This window comes from Capsicum annuum, chromosome 8 (genome assembly GCF_002878395.1).
Source record: "Capsicum annuum cultivar UCD-10X-F1 chromosome 8, UCD10Xv1.1, whole genome shotgun sequence".
NCBI lineage: Eukaryota > Viridiplantae > Streptophyta > Magnoliopsida > Solanales > Solanaceae > Capsicum > Capsicum annuum.
Genome location: NC_061118.1, coordinates 140038318 through 140060041, shown reverse-complemented (window position 1 = coordinate 140060041; position 21724 = coordinate 140038318). Strand labels below are relative to the sequence as shown.

The 21724-nt window shown below is 37.7% G+C and overlaps 2 protein-coding genes across 2 annotated transcripts; both read right to left on the bottom strand.

The window, feature by feature from the left end:
- Positions 1–393: 393 nt before the first annotated feature.
- LOC107839105 (nucleolin) lies at positions 394–14910 on the bottom strand. The gene is made up of 3 exons (XM_016682465.2): positions 14380–14910; positions 1365–1611; positions 394–1132 (listed from the first exon to the last, which is right to left on the bottom strand). Exons 1-3 carry the CDS (start codon positions 14674–14676, stop codon positions 744–746), a joined length of 933 nt encoding a protein of 310 aa, XP_016537951.2. The 5' UTR covers positions 14677–14910; the 3' UTR covers positions 394–743.
- A 2741-nt stretch (positions 14911–17651) lies between these two features.
- LOC107879205 lies at positions 17652–20651 on the bottom strand. Its single transcript, XM_016726291.2, has 4 exons — positions 20470–20651; positions 18593–18677; positions 18246–18521; positions 17652–18078 (listed from the first exon to the last, which is right to left on the bottom strand). The coding sequence occupies exons 1-4, from the start codon at positions 20649–20651 to the stop codon at positions 17653–17655; spliced, it is 969 nt and encodes a 322-aa protein (XP_016581777.2). The 3' UTR covers position 17652.
- Positions 20652–21724: the final 1073 nt, after the last annotated feature.

The window sequence follows — 21724 nt, the reverse complement described above, 5'->3', positions numbered from 1 at the left end:
ATTTATGTTACACTGTTTATCAAATCATAGAAGAGTTTAAGAAATTAGGAAAAATTTTGTTATGTTTACCAAACCACCCCTTATTAAAGTCACTTTACTGTTCATTTGAAATGGACTTTTCTTCACAATGAAGTGCTAAGTGAGACTCATAAGAGAAATAGGAATGATGCCACTAAGCAGTTGATGCGACACTTTTTTCTGGGATGGAATAAAAAAAATAGTTCCACGTGACAAAGGGAGTAATTATGTTCAAGTTCATCAAAGAAGTTCACTCACATCCGTTGTTATTTTCACCCGATCCAACATCTGATGTGAGATGGAATGGTTAAGGAGTTCATGCATCGCCGCAACAAAGAAAATGAACAAATAGGGTAAGATCATATGCTCATTCAATTAAAAAGTAAATAATACTACTATTTCAATCACCAAAACCATAGTTCAATAGCACTAGCATCAATGTGCTACTTTTTCACACAAGTTTACTCACTACTAACCAGATCTCCAGATACCGTTCTCATACATCAAAAATTGTCCAGCCAGTCACTTTTTTTTTTCTTTTACTTTTTTCTCATTTCCTCAACTTAACCCAAGCCCCAAAAACTAGTCCATAATCTTCTTGTGCCCCAAAGACCAAGACTAGAGACCAAAATCTTATTCTACACCAGCAAAAAAAGGATTTAGTGTGTACCAAACTGTTTGAAACTCGGACCATTGACGCTGATCATTCCATGCTGAGGTAGAATTTATCGCATCGGCTGCTGGTTGTAATGGCTCTTCTCTTTTTTCTTTGCTGCAGCAAGCTTGGAACTCCGTGCAGCAGCCTCTATTGCAGCAGCTCTTGCAGCAGCATCTGGCTCTTTCCCGGATTTCTTCTTCTTTGCTGAAGCCACCCTTTTTAGCCTCTCCTTGATATCCACAGTTGACACATCTTCTACTTGTCCAGCTCCTCCAGTTTCCTCGGGTCCGATAGAGGCATCTACATTGTTGGGCTGATCCTCTGATTCCTTCACCTCCTTGGATGCTTTATCCTTCTTTTTCTTCTTCTTTGCACTTTTAGGCTCTGAAGTCGCACCATTTTTCTTTTCCATATTCTTTCCTTGCTGGTCACCCTCTATCTTCTCATGGGCAACATCTGTGATTATGGAGAAAAATTTAGGAAATCCACCATCGGATACCCATAAGAGTCAAACGAGACATCTTACCTACATTATGACCAACAAGTGCTAACCAAAAGAAAAAGTAGTCCATAAAATGAAAGAGAATATGATATCGGTCTTAAGGAGGTGGCCATCAGATTCATCGTCATTTCAATTACTATGTACCAACGGAAACACCATTATCAGTACACGAGGCAAAAGAATTACCAGGTAGGTCGTCTGGACCTTTCTCCTTTTGTTCACTCCCAAAATCAGCTAAAAGTGCCTCCAATTCAGCAAGCTCCTTTTTCCTTCTCTCCTTCTTTGATAGTTGTCTCTCAGCTTCTTTAGGAGCTGGTGAAGCTTCTATCTTTTGGCCTACTGGCTCAGCATGTTCTGGAACCTCAGATTCATGGTCATTGTCCTCCTCCACATCTTCATCTTCATCAAGAAGGTCGTCGTCACTTTCTGTTTCCTGCAACCCCAATTACAAATTCAGTATATGCACAGTATTAACTCGAATAAACGTTCACAAACTTTTATGGCCACCAAATATTGCAATAATTTGTATTCCTTTTTTTTACTTCCTTTTCCTTCTCATTGAACTTTCTATCCCCCCTCATGAGAGAAGATTGATCCCTAACATCTGAACAAATACAGCAGACCATAGACATGAGAGTAGAGAGTTGACAGAACAATAAATCATTAGGCAAAATGGACGACATAAGGAATGTAAAATATGCATGGAAAAAATTATTAACTTATGAAACTCTTGGTGTCAAAAAAAAGAAAGGAAAAGACTAGTGGCCCCCAATGTTCCAAATTCAGAAGGGGAACCTTTTTAGAGCCTAAAATCACACAAGTTTGGAACATTTTGAGGTCAGAGTTGAGTGCTTATTTTTTCCAATCTCCACATCAATTAGGGAGAGAGTGAGATTGAAGGTCTTGTCGTGCGTGCCGGAGCGAATAAATGCTTAAAATAAAGTCCATTAAGGTCACTTTTACATATAATAATACGGATTTGCTCGCCCAGTAAGAAAGGCCTGGAAGTTATGTTTACATTCCCCCACAATGTGGATATAAATAACTTTTAACACAGTGGAAAAAATCATCCTATAAGCAGTATCAACTATTGGAACTTGGAATTAAGGCCCAAATTTTATTATTTCGCTTACATTAAGTCTGCTTCGCCAGGAGTTCTCTTAGTTTTAGCTAGAAACTTGAATGTTAGGGACTGAAAGAAACCTTAGATGTTCTGATGGTATTTCAACTCCTAAATGTTCCCTATATAGCTAGATGTTTGGTTAACCTTTATACACGATGGGAGCAAGCTGAGATGACAAACTCTCGGTGCACTTTTATCCATGGCAGGCTAAAATATGCCAAGATGGCTCGTAGGCGGCAACGTGCACGCACAGAGACGACTATGACTATGCCATGCCTGGCTGCCTGCTACTGGGGTTCAACAATACTTAGCTCCTATGACGTTTGGCAGCTTTCTGCCGTTCTCAATTTCAAATTATCGTAGAGGAAGTTGGGGTTGGGTGTGAGAAAACGGATACTGTACGCCAAGCTGGCAAAGGTGTGGCCACTGTGACGGCAGAGGTTCCAGCTGACTCCAGTTCTCTGACGCAGACACATCAACACAACCCACACCAACAGGCAGGATAATGAGACACGGATAAATAATCGAAGCTCGCAAATGGGTAATCCTCTTACTTTCATACCTCCTGCTCACTGTAATGGTAGGCTTAAGGTTATGATTGATGAGGATGATGTAAGGAAGAAGAGAGATTACTGTGAAAATGCTCTAATAGGATATGCTCTCGGGGATGTTCCTTATGAACGATCAATGGATAACTATACTCGCATCGTGTGGAACTTTGTGCTGGAAACTCAAATTCTGTATCATGATGATGGGTATTATATCTTTCGATTCAACACAACTAACGATCGAGATTTGGTGATGCAAGTTGGCCCCTATAACTATCATGACAAACCTTTCATATTGCAGAATTGGGCGATCAATTTTGACTTTGATCCTGAATGCATCAGCAGTATCCCAACGTGGGTAAAGTTCCCAGGACACCCTGTAGGTTATTGGTCTAATGAGGCACTTAAAAATTGCTAGTATAGTGGGAAAGCCCTAATACGATGATAAAATTACAGTAGATATGGATAGGATCTCGTATGCAAGAGTTTTTGTTAAAACTGATATATCTAAACCCTTGCCTGAAAGTATTGAGATTACTCTCCCTCCTGGAGCTTTTCATCAAGTTGTGGCTTATGATTGGAGGCCAAAGTTTTGCAGTGAATGCATTCGCTTTGGATATGATGATGAATCCTGCTGGAAGGAGGAGGAGTTTAAGGAGGCCCCTAAGAGGAGGAGAAGAAAATACAAACCTACAGTATAGGGCCAGCTGGATGCTAAAATTGAGAAGTAGAGTATTGTAGAAGAGAAGGTTCTGAGGCAAACGTATAGGGGTAGCTGGATTGACTATGGAGATTCTAACTCAAAATAATTCCAGGCTCGCCTGAAAATAAGATCTAGCTAGAACACCATCTCGTCCATTTTACAATGACACCGGGGTAAAGCTCACTGATCCAATAGATATGGAATCTGAATTTGTTGACTTCTTCAACAAACTCATGGGGGATTGCAATGATGTGATGCCATGTCCCAACAGTGAGGTGACTAAAAAGGGGCTATGCCAGGGGCGGCTCAAGCACATTGGTGGCCTAAGACCAAAGTGAAATGAGAGGCCTTAACTCAATTAAAAAAATATATATATGTTTTATCTAAAATCTATTTTTCTAGCTCTACGAGATGCAAAATTGTTGATAATTCTTTTATAATTGATTTTTTCTAATTAATAATATAGTCAATCCACTTAATCTTTCTTGAAATATTGTTGATCTTAAATATGATCTCATCATTTTTAGTTTTGAAAAACTTCTTTCTGCGCCGAGGCAACTGTCTATAGGAATGATTAACATTATTCTATCAGCAATAATAAGCATTTGAATAAGAATCATGTCTTTTTGTTTGATTGAGTATCTAATTAGAGCAGTATCTTCAACTTGTGTGATTTCCATTAACAATTTTAATTCAAAAAAATAAGTCTAATCCTATAGTCTACCACATTTTTTAAAATATAGTACTAATCTACTAATATAATCAAAACTAGAAAATGGGGCCCCCTCAATTAGGGGCCTTAGGCAGCCGCCAACTTCATTAACCTTACCAGCCGGCCCTGGGCCATGCGCTTATAACATTAACACAACAACACTTGATACAAGAGGTAACAACTAAGGAAATTGATGATGCTTCCGCCGATGAGGAAGAATAATCTTCCAAGCGGATAGAGACCTAAATTTCCATTAGATTCATTCCTAAGCTTGCTTTGTTGCAGCAAGATGATCAGACAGAATTCCATACTCGATCTCATAGATACATATAGAATTTTGCGGAAAACTGATTTTCCTATTGAGTTCTCCACTAAACAACGGGACGTAGGAGATGATGATGTACATGATGTTGTTAAACAGTTCTTTGCTACTGGTAAAATGCCCCATTCCTGGAATTGCACAACTATTACCTTGGTTCCCAAAATTACAAACCCATCCCAAGTAAAGAACTTCAGCATGTTGCTCAGCCTTAAATAAAATAGTTGCTAAAATTCTAACTTTGGGAATTAAAGAGGTAATCTAAGTTGCTCGAACTCGGGTGCGGGTATTCGAGACGGATACGGATTTGAGATTAGGATTCGTCATAATTGAAATTTTAAGATTCAGGGGTGCGAATCCGAGTATGGATACGAGTGTGGAGATTCAGCTAAAAAAAATTCAAATACTATAAAAATAGAGTTACAAAAATATTTTTTAAAATTAATTTTTTGTTGATAAAGGTCCTATTTATAATGTTATTATTGATGAAAACAATTTTGGACTTTTCCCATTTTTAAATTGCTATTCCAATTTACTTTTCCTTGACACATAGGATTAGTTTTAGGTTTTTTTTTTTTAGGGGGGGTTGTAAAGGCTTAGGCGTTACATCGTTTTCATTCTTTTAAGTTACTTTTGCTATTAGTTTTACTTTTTCAATAAGGAGACATACTTTCAATTCCAAAAGAATTAGGAGTCCTATTTTACTTTTCAATTATGGTAATTAATAATAATTAATTAGGAATACTAATAGAAACATAATTATTAAACAATAAAACAACCCGCGTCGGTCTCTCTTGCCCAACCAAAGAGATATGTCTCTCTTACCCGATCGACGAGATCTGTCTTCCCCAATCGACGAGATATGTCTCTCTTCCCCGATCGGCGAGATCTTTCTTCCCCAACCGATGTCGACAACTTTACGATTATCGCCGCGAGATCAGGTTCGCCGTGACGTCTCTCCCTTCCACATTACAGTCGCTTGAGACATTAAAAGACAGATAAGAAATCGAATCTCAACCCCCCCCCCCCCCAAATTTGTTCTTGATTTTGGTCAACGTCTCCGAATTCGTTTGATCGAATCTAAAACGCGGCCTGTACCCGCACCCATACTAGCATCGCGTTGAGACGAGTTCGACAGCAAAACCAAAGAGTCCACGCAGACATAAGGGGTAGTATAAGGCATTGTGGGCTGCTCACAATCATCATTCCGGGAAAGTAGAAGCATAGTAGAAGAGTCTACAAGAATCAAGAAGGAAATTACTGATTTCTACCAGAGGTTGTACACAGAAATAGAAAATTAGAGACCTTCCTACAATCTAGTTAACAGCCCAACCATTTCTAAAGAAAAAAAGGAGTCCTTGTAACGGCACTTGATACGAAGATGTGTTCCATGGATAAAGCCCTTGGTCCTGATGGTTTCACTATGGGTTTTTCAATCAAATGCTGGGAAGTTGTGAAACAAGACATCGTGTATACTTTGCACAATTTCTAATACGAGTGCAAAGAGTACAAGACCTTTCTCAAGGAGCCAAGTTCAAGACATACTCAAGAAGAAGAAAGTGTGCGAAGGCCTTTTGAACCAATCCAAGGAATTGCACAAGTTTAAGAGAGGAGAAGGAGCCTTACACTCCAAGGGTGTCTATTCCTTGGCCTTCATAAGGGCATTGTGGTCTTTTACACTCCAAGGGCGCCCATTCCTTAGCCTTCATTAAGGGCATTGTGGTCTTTTTATGTAATAGCTATATATAGACTTTTTAGGCTTCTTTTCTCATTAGTTATTGATGAATATTGAGTGAAACCTTTTGAAACTTCTTTTCTTCTCTCTTGTGAGGTAGAAATCCGTAACTAGGGCATTTCTAGGTGTGGAATCACTTGGGTTGCAATTTGGCTGAGAAACATTAGTGCTTGGGGAAGATTAAGTCCCTTTTGTGTCAACGTAAGAGTGTGATATTACTATTGTGAGTCTTTAGTGGGTTTTAGTGTTTGATACACGCTTTAGTTCCTAAAGCTTGTAATGGTGTATGTCTCGCTATCTATCTTTCCATTTTATGCATTAGTTGTGCTTTTGTCTCTTAATCCGATTGTGTTTGCCTCTTGTGTTAGTGTTCTCGGTTTTCATCTCTTTCTTTAGGCTTATTTTCATCTTTATAGATTAGATTTATATCATTTGGTATCAAGAGCCACGTTTTAGAGTTGTTCTCACAACTCTAAGCCTTGGATTGTTGTTACCTTGAAGAAAATCTTCACAAAAAATATAGTAATGTCACGTTTTGGTCTTAGATCCGAATTTTAGATCCTAGATCTACTTAGTTATTGTGTGTTTTGTGAGTTTCTAATGCTCGATCCTTGCACTCTAGCACTAAAAGAGTCTAGATCTAAGATTTGAGCAAGATCCGAATTGTTTTGGACATTCCACCATTGTTAAACTTGTGTTTGAAGCTTTTGGAGGGTGGATCTCGTGTGGGTTATTGTGGTTGTGACGTTTGTGAAGTGATTTTGTGATATTTGTGCTTGGCTTGGCAAAGGGACCTTAGATCTTCGAGAAAATTTAAATTTGGAGGTCATTTGCCTTGTGGTCAAACGTTGGTCAACTCTTGAATATTCTTGTTGTTCTTCCTCATCTTCATATCTTGTTGGAGAAGAATATTGAAAAAGGGGTGTTTGATCTTGAAAAGGGAGGAAAGAGAGTGTAGTACTTGTTCAGGGAAATTTCCAAGCACCTTCCTAGTCATCCAAAAGAAAGAAAACAACAAGAAGGAAGGAATAATCAAGTACAAGTGCAAGTACAATTGAAAGTGGGGAACCATTCCATATTCAAATTCATTTGAGATTGAAAAAGGCTCCACACCTTGTATTTTCTCCTCCAAAAGCCGAAACTACTCTCTTGATTAAAGTTGACCGAAGGTCAATATTGGAGAACAAAAAATAAATTTGCAAATTATCGTTCAATCACAAGCTGCCACGTCACCACTATTGAACAACCGAGTTTTGAGCTCAAATTTAGATTTCTTAGTTTCTATTCTTCTTTCCTTAGTTGCATTTTATTGATTCTATCACTAATTGGCAAACTAGTAACTATCTACTAGGTTGTGAGATAGTTTAGAGTCCTTTTCTTCGTGTTTTCATTCTCTGTGTGTGTGTTTCGTTTTGATTCGTTGTGTTTTGTTGGTGCAAGTCCGAAAACAAGATTTCTTTGAGTCAATTCAAACGAAAATCTATTCCGGGCAAAAGTAGACTCATCCCTCAATCACTCACGAAGTACAAACCGACTTTCAACACTTGTGAAGCCAAGTGTGAGGTAAAATCCGAGAGTGAGAGTGTGATGAGGTTATTTTGAACTAACTTGTGCTTTGTTTTGTAGGTTTGCTTTTAGGTACATTGTGATGAAATCCGAGGCTACAACCTCCCAGACCTTGGGAAATCATATTGCTAGTGCAATCTTGGCTCAACTTGATTCCATTAATCGTGATATGAAGACAATGCAAATGGGTATAAATAGGCTAGAGGCGGAATTGGGATCAATGAAAGGGGATATGGCATCAATGAAGGGAGATGTGACAATAATGAGTGGGAGGTTGGAACAAGTTGAGAGTCAAAGGAACTCCCGACCCACTACTCCTCAACACTACCATGCATCTTCTAGTGGACAAACCCAAAACACCTCTACAACCATTACAACCGAGACCTACATAGACCATTACATGCTAAATTAAACCAAGTCCAACAAGAAGGACTTGGAAACCAAACTCCACCCCAAAATCCGAACTACAATCCAAAATCCACTTGACGAAAGGCCAATCCCTCCACAAAATCCAATGCCTCAAGTCCAAGCCCCACTTAACCAAAGCACCTACCATCAACCAAATCCAATCTTACCAAGCTCCAATTAACTGAAATCAACCCATCCATGTAGAAGACTATGGTAGAGGGGAACAAGAGAGTTGTGGAGTTTACAATGATGACTACATGATTGAAAAGGAGATAAGAGATAGGTATGAGCAATGAGGACATCAAGGTTGATACCGACGGCGTGAAGGTAGACATGGTCATGGAAATCCACAAGGAAACCAAGGTTGGCATAAATTCTATCAAGGTTGGTATTCCTATCTTCAAGGGTGAGAATGATCCCGAAGTGTATCTTTCATGGAAGTCTTCTTGTGAAAAGCTCTTCCAAGTTAATGATCTTTCCAAAGAGAAGAAAAGTTGTTATACAAACACTTAGTGGGATTACACAAAGGTTTGGGAATGTGATGATTGGTGGTCAACCTACTCCTTAGGAAATGTTGAAGAGGATTATGAGGGAGAGATATGTACCAGAGCATTATAGACATGAGCTCCTTGCCAAGCTATACAACTTGAGGCAAGGTAGCAAGAGTGTCATGGCATACTGTGATGAGTTTCAATAATTGATTTTGAAGCTTGACCACCGGGGAGAGCAAGTACATCATGACATTATACGCTTCAAAGTTGGGTTGCACAAAGAGATCTCTTCTCACATAACTTGTCACAAGTTTGAAACTATTGATGGTATCTTCCAAGCGGCATTAGAAGTTGAGCGAGAGACCAAAGAGAAAGCTGCCCACAAATCCAAAATTCATCCATCATCCTCGAGTTGGTCTAAGAACAAGGAATTGCCTCAATCTAATGCTAAAGAACCCGACAACAAGGCTGCCCCAAAGTATCTCCCAAAACATGAAGGTAACAAACAAGTCTTCTACTTTTAATCCTAAGGGTTTCAATGCTTTAAATGTCAAGGGTGGGGACACAAGGCTAGTGAGTGTCCAAACCGAAGGAATGTAATCCTTAGGGAGGGGAAGTTATACTATCTTGGAGAGGAGGTACTAGCTAGAGTTGGAAACCGAGGGGAATGAGGCCGAGCCTCAAGATGGAGAGAAAGTGGATGATGAGGTGCAAAATGAAGAAGGTGAAAAAGATGTTTGGCCATATGATGGTGAATGTGAAGTACCTACCTATGTGGTGAGCAGAGCCATGTTTAGTAAGTCCTTGGATGATCCAAGTCAAAGAGAGAATCTCTTTCATACCAAGTGCCTTATTAAAGGAGGTGTGTGCTCAATGATCATAGATAGTGGGAGTGGTGTTAACATTGCTAGTGTCACCATGGTTGACTACTTGAAACTACCTACTACCCCTCATCCGAATCCTTACAAACTTCAATGGTTGAATGCATGTGGAGAGTTGAAGGTCACTCGGCAATGTGTGATTCGATTCAAAGTAGGGAATTATCAAGACGAGGTGTTATGTGATGTAATCCCTATGCAAGCATGTCATTTATTGTTGGGTAGACCACGGCAATCTGATAGATCCACTAAGCATGATGGGAGGACTAATAGGTACACTTTTGAATTTAATGGCCGAATGTTCACTCTTCATCCTCTTTCACTATCTCATGTGAATGAAATCCATGGACAAGCTAAGGAATTGAAGAATAAAGGGAAGACGGAAAAGGGAGAGGAAGCCATGGGTAGTGAAGTTGGAAAGGGGGAAGAAACATTGCAACAAAAGGGAATGAAACACTTGATTGTGGGACTTGCACACAAAGGCCCCTTGTTATTCTCTCACCTAAATGCTAGCATTTTGCCTAGTATTGATTCTTCTTATGTGCAGGTTCAAGATCATATACTCCCAAAGGAGGATCCAAAAGGAATTCCTCACAAACACATGATGATTGATGATCTAATGGAATCCTTGGCCGAAAGTTCCAACCTTGGGAAAGGTGATGAAGGAATGACTCCAAGGGGAAATCTTGACACATTCCCTTGTGATGTGAAACATGAAGGCTGCCATGATGCAAAACAAGGTGAAGAACACACTTCCTATCATCTACAAGGTAACAATACTATCTTCTACACTCCTAGAAACTTAAAATGTTATGATGTGGCTAGTCTTAGCCAAATGGGTGTAGTTGCGGGTTTACCTAGTGTAGAAATGCATGAATCTTTCCTTGGTGATACTCATGGTCTGTATGACGATCAATTCACTCTTAAATGTAGTTCACTACTTGAGCATATACATGATGTTCTTGAAGAGTCTCAAGTTAGTGATGGTGTCTATAGTGTTGATCGTTATAATGGACATGATTCTTTGAACATAGTGTGTGATGAAAGATTTGCTATTTGTTTTGTTCATAGAAATCATGTGAATGGAAATGTTGTGAATAATGGCACATATGTTGTAGAGGGAGGACTTCTAGGCCGCAACTCTCTATTCTTGAATATTAGTCCTCTCTTAAAGAAGGAGTTATGAGTGATTGTGAAAATGACACTCTAGTGGTAGGAAAGAGTAGCCTCAACTTGTGTCCTTGGCTACTTCTACCATTTGATCCCGGTGCCCTATTGGGATGTGGAAGTCTTTGCACTTCCAACTTGATGCTTGGTCAAAACGACAAGCAATGTTTAATTGTGGATGCTAGTGTAGGGAGACAAAGTTCTTTCTTATCTCTTTGTTTTTATCATGACCACTTCCTTTGTGCCAATTGTACTAAGCTTTTCATGTCTAACACAAAGGACTCGTGGATATATTTTAAGTGTGAACCACCTTGGTTTGATGATGATATTTGTTGCACTAACACTAACCCTCATAACATAAGGCTTTTGTGCTTGTTTGCCTTCTCTTTGGTTGTGCAAGGTGTGAATTTGAGGTCAAATTCCTTTCAAGATAGAGAGGATGATACGAGTGCAAAGAGTACAAGACCTTTCTCAAGGAGCCAAGTTCGAGACATACTCGAGAAGAAGAATGTGTGAAGGCTTTTTGAACCAATCCAAGGAATTGCACAAGTTTAAGAGAGGAGAAGGAGCCTTACACTCCAAGGGCGCCTATTTCTTGGCCTTCAGTAAGGGCATTGTGGTCTTTTTATGTATAGTTATATATAGACTTTTTAGGCTTCTTTTCTCATTAGTTATTGATGAATATTGAGTGAAACCTTCTGAAACTTCTTTTCTTCTCTCTTGTGAGGTAGAAAACCGTAACTAGGGCAATTCTAGGTGGGGAATCACTTGGGTTGTAATTTGACTTAGAAACCTTGGTGCTTGGGGAAGATTGAGTCCCTTTTGTGTCAACGTAACAGTGTGGTGTTACTATTGTGAGTCTTTAGTGGGTTTTAGTGTTTGATACACACTCTAGTTCCTAAAGCTTGCAATAGTGTATGTCTCACTATCTATCTTTCCATTTTATGCATTAGTTGTGTTTTTGTCTCTTAATCCGATTGTGTTTGCCTCTTGTGTTAGTGTTCTCGATTTTCATCTCTTTCCTTAGGCTTATTTTCATCTTTATAGATTAGATCTATATCAATTTCCATACACATGGAATCTTTGAGAAGAGTTACAATGCCACCTACATAGCCTTGATACCAAAAAAGAAAGGAGCAAAGGAATTACAAGACTTCGGACCCATAAGTTTGATAGGCAATATGTATAAGATTTTGTCCAAAATGCTGACAGAAAGGTTGAAAAAAGTGATCGACAAGTTTGTGGATTTCCAGCAGATGGCTTTTATTAAGGGAGACAAATAATAAATGCAGTGATGATTGCAAATGAAGCAGTACATACCTGAATCAACCAAGAGAAGAGAAGCCAAGGATCTTATGTAAGTTGGACATTGAAAAAGCATATGATCATGTTAACTGAAGTTTCTCCTCAAAGTTTTATCATTTATATATTTTAGGGAGAAGTGGATCAAATGGGTTGGATATTGCATCTCAACACTGAAATTCTCGGCCTTGATAAATGGAGGACCTAAAGGCTTTTTCTCTGGACAAAGAGGTTTAAGACAAGGTGATCCTCTGCCTCCTTTTTTTGTTCATTCTAGCCATGAAAGGACTGAGTAACATGATCAAAGTTGCTAAAGCAACAGGGAAGACTAAAAGAATTTGAAAGGGCCAGCAATTCAGAGGTTAGCGAAGAAGTCGCACACCTCCAATATGCTGACGACAAACTAATATTCTGTGTTAGGGGCATGTGGTTAGGGTATCTCACAATTTGAAGGAGATCTCATAGAATTACTTGGCTATAAAAAGGGATACTCCCATTTAAATACCTATAGGTCCCTTTGTCTACGAAGAAGCTGACTATCAATTAGTGTCTGCCCCTAGTAGAGAAGATTATATCCGGAATAAGTTGTTGGTCTGCCATAATGATGTCTTATGCTTGTAGAGTCCAGCTAAAAGGTTGTAATCTTTGGTATTCAGACCTACTAGGAAGGTCTAGGCGCAGAACTTTGTCCTTCCAAAAAAGATAATAAAAATGATAGATGTTGTCTGCAAGTCCTTTGTATAGACTAGGTTAGCCAGATTTCAAACAAGGCCTTGGTGTCCTAGGAAAAGATATGCCAACCTCTTGCTGCTACTGGGCTGAATGGCATCAATCGGTGCCTGTGCAATAAGGCAGCTGTAATGAAACAACTTTGGACAATAACTTAGAAGAAGGAGTCCCTATGGATAAAATGGAGTCATCACTACTACATCAAGCAAAGCGATCATGAAACTATATCTACACCAAAGATTGTAGCTTGAGTGTTTATAAGAAAAAAAACAAATTTATCAAGAATGTAGCTTGGGTGGTAAGAAAGATAATTGATTGCACAAATACATTGATGCAGCTGAACTCTATACAAGGAACCTTAGACAAAGACCGATTTTTCTTTAGAAGGATGGGTGTATCAAACTATGAAAACATACTACTTACTCCAGCCTCAGTACCACAAGGCTCCTTATAAGAGCATCACTTTGCATACTCAAATTCATCACAGATTTAAGTTCAATCTTCGGCTAGCTGTCCAGCAGAGGTTATCAACTGTGGATAGGCTCCAAAAATTTGGAATTCATGTGCCTCCTATGCTGGGATGTGCAGATTTTTAGACATTTGTTCTTTGAGTGTCCTTATGCTGGTAGACTGTGGGGCAAGATGTTGCGCTGGCTAGGCTATTCCAGGCCTCTTGGTCCTTGGCCAGATGAGCTAGTATGGACATGTAAGATGGCTATGAGGAAGAATGGTTTGGCCTCAATAACTAGTTGTGTGTTTGCTATGATAATCTACTATATTTGGAAAGAAAGGAAACTCATTGGGGTTTCAAAGAGGGAAATTTCAATGTTGTACGAGTCTCTCAAGAGATTGTGATGCACATACACATTCGCGGCAGATTAGCAAACTGGCAATCTTCATTGCAGTCCCTTTACTACACCCCCCAACCTAGCTTATTTAACTTATTATAAAATGTATATTGGATAGTTAGGAGTGTTTTTCTTATTAGCATATCCTCCTATGTCATTATTTCTGAGAAGTAGTGGGTAGACCCACTCTGCATGGCTTTGTAAGAACAATTTTTGATTAATACAAGTTCTGTTCCAAAAAAAGAAACATTGCTTGAAAAGCAAAATTACTTCCTATTCGAATTCATCGGATTCCAAAAGTGCAGATCACAACTGGTGCAAGGTTGAAGCACATTTAAGTGATTAAGACTATCTTTGCTTGCTTAGTTGGCTTCTTCAGCCACTTACCACATATAATCATGGATGATTGAATTATTAAAAAGGGGCAACCCAGTACTCTAAAGCTGTCACTATGCACAGGTCCAGGGAACGGCCGAACCACCACAAGGTCCATTGTGCGCAACTTTACTTGCATTTCTGCCAGAGGTTGTTTCCGTGACTAGAATTATTTAACGGAATAAATTTACAATTATCAAAAAGTTGAAAATACGATGTATCAATCACATCATATCCACGACATAAAAATCAAATAAATTCCATATCCAATAAAAGGCAGGCAAGAGTGGAAAGTACCTCAACAGGTTGTTCAGGTTTTTTTTCACGTTCCTTAGAACCCAAAAAAGTGTTGAGAGGAGCAGTGGTAGCGTAGTAATCGTCATCATCTTCGTCGTCAACATCAGCCCAAGATTTCACCGTCAACGGCGCCGGAGCCCACGAAACTTGGGGCTCCGGTTCCTTCTTTGATGATGACCCTTTACTGCTCTTATCCTTATCAGATTTCTTCTTCTTCCTCAAAGTATCAAGCGCCGCAAATACATTCGAATTCTTCACCATCACTGACCCTTCTTCCCTCCTGTTACTCCCCATCATCTCCACAGATTCTTTCAACCAAACCACAATTCTTTTTCTTGAAAAAAATGCAACTTTTTAGGGTTTGGGGGAAGCTCTTGATAGATAAATAAATGGGCGTTCATCAGATAAAACGGAGTACGAAGATTTGGAGGTTTATATAGTTGTGACCTAGTATATTTTATAGTACTAATTTCCGTTTTTTACTAGATAGACACGAGTTTTATGTATAATTGCGAAATTATGCCTGCTTTCATAATTGGAAAAATAACGTGTTGCTACAAGTAAGAAGGTATTTGGTCCCGAAAATTAAAATTTTTTGGAGTGGGTTAGAGTTGTATTTAATTATGAAAATAAATTAGAGTTCTATTTATTTTTTTTGAGAGAACTTGAAGTTTTTTTTACTTTTTCACTTATTTTTACTTTTCATAAATTTATATTTGGATTCTTATGGCGAAATATTACAATTTCACTAAAGCGATGTAATATTTTAAAAATAAAAACATTTTCAAACGGGTTCTAAATGATTTTGAATTATAAGTATTATTTAAAATATGAAATATATTTTCCATTCAAAAATATTTCTTTCGTTTCAATTTATATGAATTAGTTTGACTTGACATAAAATTTAAGAAGGAGAGAAAAACTATTAAAATTTATGATTTAAAATTAGGCATTAATATTTGTATAACTATAAATCATTTCATTAAAGATAAAATGAGTATTTTAAAGTTAACTTGTTACTAAATAAAAAATATGTCATTTTTTGAGGAATCTGACTAAAAATGAAAGTGAGTCATACAAATTGAGTTAGAGGAGTAACAAGTTATAGCTAATTTCTAAAATTTCATCTCTCGCTTTCTTTTTCTGTTTTGATAATGAATCTCTCCTATCTTCTCTCTTTTTGTCCCATCTCTTTCCCTCATTATTGTCACAAGATACTGAATATCGATTGAAGTAATGGATACAGTGACTTTCATAATAGTAAAATACAAAAATAGAAGTGGCATCAATGACCTCTTCGTCACTGCCATCATTTGTCTATCTCATCTCCCTATCTTTGATGGTCGTCAATCGTCAATGACACCATTCTAATCTCTTCCATCACCTCGGAACATCATTAAAAGACATAATTTATTCTTTCTTTTTTTCGGCCACATATCAATAAAATAATTCTAAATTTTTTATTAGTCATTTTAAGGGATTTAATTTTTTAAAATATCGAGCTAGAGCTTTGAGATGAATTACTGATACTTAGTTGATGCAACGTGCGTAGGAAACAATGGAGATGTATCCCTGAAATATGTATAATATGTTTATAATTATTATTTTTGTATAGATAAATATTTTATATAACAATGATACCTTCGGCATTATATGTGTTATGGTGATATATATATATATATATATATATATATATATACATCGTATAATAGTGATATTGTGTCTGTACATATGTATTTTCACACAGCAGAGATCATTTGTTTCTATACATGCATTTTAGACAATAATGATATGTTTACAAAGAAAAAACTTCATTGGTTTAAAAGTTTGGAAGAACTTGACTCTTAATAATTAAACTTTTCTGTGGAATGAAGGAGTATTGCATCAACGACAATTAAAAAGGTAAAAAAAAATCGTTGTTGTTTGTTGTCTGATTTAAAATTTATAAGTTATTAGAAATTTGATCGAGACTACTGTTTGTTCTTTGTTCTTGAAAGAACTTGTATTTGCTTTTTATTTTAGAAAGTCTATTGAAGTAATGTCTATTATTATAATAGATCTCTACCAGTTTAGTTAATGTAGTTATTGTTAAGGTTGAAGTAGCGCTTTTATTTTGAAGATTTATTAAACTATCAAAAGTTAATGAAGTTCCTACACAGAGCGTCTGATAGACTGCTTGGTCTCTTGTCCATGAGCAATATGGATCTTTTGAACAAAGAAACTCTACTTTTTGGAACGCATCTTCCCAATTGGTATTAATATGTTTTTGAAGTAAGCGACTTTCATTTCTCAAATTAATTTATTTTAAAAAAAATAATATATTTGCTAGAAAGTCACAAGGATGACCGTTCGATGTGTACACTATCCTATACTTTTAAAAATTTCTCTTTAAATAATCACTCTCATTAACACTGGGAAAGAATCCCCTCCAGTGATGTTGTGTCCAGTATTGTTCTACGTTGGTATAAATTTATTGTTCTGCAATTTTAGAGATGAGAAGCCTCACATTAATAATGAATTCCATTAGCGGTCAATTTACTTATTATTTTATTATTTTTAATTATTTAGTAAGTAAATAAATCTCAGCTATGAAACAATTGAATCGACACATGGCATAAATCTATACTAGCATTAATAAACAATATTGGACCCAACGGGATCCTTGACGATCTTAAAATCCTAAGAGACTTGAAATAGAGAATAAATGCCAAATCGAATTGATACTGATGTTTACTTTCATATTTTTATTTCTTCTACTCTTTACTCCCTCTTAATCAAGTAAATATGTTCACTCAAGTGTCAGACAAACGGCATTACAAGAAACCCATCTTATCATAGAAGTTCAAACTTCACTCACATCCATTATTTCTTTATACGAATTAATTTCTGATATAAAAGATGGGAACGTAGGGAGATTACGATCATGCTCACATAATCAATAAAATACCAATACTACTACACATAAGCTTAGTTCAATTGGCACTAGCATCAATGACACATAAGCTTGCTTGCTTGCTCTCTAGATCTCCAAATACCACCCATGCATAAAAATTGTCCAGCCAGTCACTTTGTTCATCTTTTCTTTACTTTTTTCTCATTTTTCTTCACCTTTTAACCTAAGCTCCACAAACTAATTCATAGGTTTTTTGTTCCGCAACGACCAAAACTCGAACACAAAATCTTATTCTACATCAGCAAGAAACGATTTAGTGTACATATAACAATTTGAAACTCGGACGAGACGCTAATCATTCCAAGCTGGGGTAGAATAATTTATCGCATCGGCTGCTGATTGTAATGACTGTTCTCTTTCTTCTTTGCTGCAGCAATCCTGGCACTCTGTGCAGCAACCTCATTAGCAGCAACTCTCGCAGCAGCATGTGTCTCTTTCCTAAATTTCTTTTTCTTTGCCAAAGCCACCCTTTTCAGCTTCTCTTTCATATCCACCGGTGACACATCTTCTACTTGCCCAGCTCTTCCAGTTTCCCCGGGTCTAATGGTGGCATCAACGTTGTTGGACTGATCCACTGATTCCTTCACCTCCTTGGATGCTTTGTCCTTCTTTTTCTTCTTCTTTGCACTTTTCGTTTCTATAGTGGCAGCATTTTTCTTTTCCATATCCTCTCCTTGCTGGTCACCTCCCTCTTTCTTCTCATTGGTAACATTTGTAATTATAGAAAAACTTTTAGAAAACTCCACCTTCGGAGATCCATAGAATCAAACTAGGCATCTTAACCACATGATGACCAACAAGTACTAACCAAAAGAAATAGAAGTCCATAAAATGAAAAAGTATATGATATCATTCTTAAGGAGATGGGCCATCAATTTCATCACCATTCCAATTACTATTTATAGAACGATACACCATCAATACACGAGGCAAAAGAATTACTAGGTAAGTCTGATGAACCTTTCTCCTCTTGCTCAACCCTATAATCAGCTAAAAGTGCCTCCAATTCAGCAAGCTCCTTTTTCCTTATCTCTTTCTTCGATAGTTGTCTCTCTGCCTCTTTAGGAGCTGGTGAAGCTTCTATCTTTTGACCAACTGGCCCAGTATGTTCTGGAACCTCAGATTCATGATCATTTTCCTCCTCCACATCTTCATCTTCATCAAGAAGGTCATTCTCACTTTCTATTTCCTGCAACCCAATTACAAATTCAGTATATGCACAGTGCTAACTCGAATAGACATAAAAACTAATATGGCTACCAAATATTGCAATAATTTGTGTTCTTTATTACTTCCTTTTCCTTTCCCATTGAACTTTCTATCCCTCATGAAAGAAGATGAATGCCTAAAATAAGAAAACAAATAGCGCACAAAACATTAGGCGAAATGAACGACATAAAGAACGTAAAACGTGCAACGAAGAAACTATTAACTTGTGAAACTCATGCTATCCCGGAATAGAAAGGAAAAAACTAGCTATGTTTGCGGCCACAAGCCTCAAATGTTCCAAATTCAGATGTCGAATCTTTTTAGAACCTAAATTGCACAAAGTTTGGAAATTTTGAGGTCAGTCTGGAGTGGTTGAGTTTTTTCCATCTTCCATATCATATATGGAGAGAGAGAGAGACTGAATGTCTTATTGTGCATTTTTTAGCATAGAATTGCTTAAGATAACGGCCATCAAGGTCATATTTACATATGCATATGATACTACAGATTTGCTCGCCCAGTGAGAAAGGCCCGGAAGTTGTGTCTTAATAGAGCAAAATTCCCCAACAAAGTGGATTTAACTAATAACTCAACACAATGGAAACAATCATCCTATAGGCAATATCAGCAATCTATAGTAGGAATTAAAGCTTTAATTGGCGGTTTAGGTGTGTTTTTTTTGGGTGGGTGGGGGCATTACGTTTTTTTTTTCTTCCTTACATAGTTACTTTTGCAATTGGTTTGACTTTTTCTCAAAAAAATTGGAGTACTACTTTACAGTTATGGTAATTAATTATACTTAATTAGGAGTACTAACAGAAACATAATTATTAAATAATAAAACAACCCATGTCGGTCTTTCTACCCCAACCGACGAGATCTGTCTCTCTTCTTCGATCGACGAGATCTTTCTTTCCCAACCGATCGATTTGGACCGTTGATGCATCCTTTTGTAAGAAATCAATCGATTTAGATGGTTGCATTTAAGGCACAGCTATATGAAAATTGCTTGATCATCAACGGATGTCGCCAGTGACAAGAAATGGACAAAGCTAAGAGGGTGAAAGCCGATAGAAGAGCATTCAGAGACTAGTATTTTCTATCCCCTACGCGGGACATTATTCTTTTTCTCATGTTATTTTTCCTTTCCCTGAAGATTGTATCCTTTTTGTGCAATTTTTGTAGACATTTATGCCATTTATGTATACCTATGAAGATTCTGGGGGATAATGGACTGGCTTTAAAAAGACATATATTTTTTTCAAAATCCATTGAGCCCAAACCCTTGGCTCAAAAGGGTCACCCCAGTTAGGATACGCGCTATTATAATGTTTATGTGATATAACTGCCTTATGTGTTTATGTGTGTTTGTTTGAGTCAAAGACAAATTTATCTACTATGCTCATGTGGATCAGTTTGTCTATGGCACCAGCAACTCTATGTGGTTACTTCTTGTCAAGTATCTTGCATTACTTATCACATATGGAAACTAACACATCTGCCTTTGAGTTATTTTACTTTATAGATAATAGAAAACTACTCCGTATTAAAATAAGCTGGCAGAATATCCTTACTTTACCCGGTCAAAAGAGCATAAGATCCCATCCCCTAATCAGCATTCAAACATGACTGGAAGGGATGAAGAAAATGCATTGACCATCAGGGACAATGTAATAGCGGAGCAAAGCGAGATGATTGTTGAACTCATGAGAAAATTGAAAATGCTTCAGGAGGAGATGAGTCGTACTTGAGATTTGGCTAATCCGGCCATCACTGTCAATGCTCCCGCTCCAGGAGGACACGGGACTCCACTCTAGATCCCTCCCCTCAGTACGCCTATTACTAGGGACCATCCAAATAATATATCGTCCATCTTCGCTCCTCAACTTGTCCAAAACACCAATCGAAAAAATAACTCAGATGTTTACCATCCACAAAATCCATCCTTAACCCCACAAAACCCGTCTCCAAATCCACAGTCCATTGCCAAATCCCCAGAATCCATTTTCAAACCCATAAAACCCACTTCCAAATCCACAAAATTCGTTTCCAAATCCACAAAATTCGCTCTCAAATCTACAAAATCTATCCTCAAATCTACCAAATCCATCTTCGAATACACAAAATTTATTTTTGAATTCGCAAAATCCTTCTTAGATCCCACCAAACTACTCTCAAATTCCATAAAAAATTTCTAATTTTCAAAATGTTCTCCCCACCTACCACCCATCCTCCTCTCATTCTCAAAATCGAGCTACCCGTCCAAATCCTTCTCATGTCATCATATCCCTTAACATCTACAATTCCTTCCCTAATTCTGAGATAGACCATTACGAGAAGAAGGAAAAAGAGTGGAGGACCGAGCATGAAATAAAGTTATTGGCTATGAATGAAGAGATTACGAGGATCAAGGAATCTCATGGGGCGAGGGGCGAGGATGGTCTAGGTTACAATGATATATGGGTTCACCTTGGAGTAGACCTATCAAAAGGATACAGGGTCTCTAAATTTGAAGTGTTCAACGATACTGGAAATTCAATGGCCCACCTAAGAAGGTATTGTGATTAAATGGTAGAGATAGAAAAAAATGAGGCATTATTGATGCGCTTGTTTAGCCGGAGCTTAAGCGGCGAAGCCTTAGATTGATTTACGTCTCAAGAACTGAAAAAATGGTCTAGTTTGAGGGCATTAGCTAAAGGTTTTCTCGATAGATTCACATTTAACATTGAGATGGTCCCTGGTCGATACTCACTATACCGGATCAAATAAAAAAATGATGAGTGTTTTTGAGACTATGCCTTCCGTTGGAGAAAAGAAGCTGCTAAAGTACAACCTTCCATGTCTGAGGAAGAAATGGTATCGGTTTTCTCTCGCACTCAGGAGGAAGAATTTTATACCAGGATGGTATCCGCGATCCGAACAACTTTCATAAATTTGGTAAAAATTGGAGACTCGTTAGAGGAAGGCATCCGAACAGGAAAAATTACCAAAATCCCAACAACATCTGAATCTTCTACATTCTCAAAGAAGGAAAGAGAGGATGTGACTGCGATCTCTACTAATTCTGTTGATAAATTGAAGAAGAAATTCAAGCCAAGGAGTATTTTTTTCTCACCTCTATCACCAAGTTTTCAGCATGTATTCTACACCCAACCCCTGTACCAAACTCCATTTTCAAATATC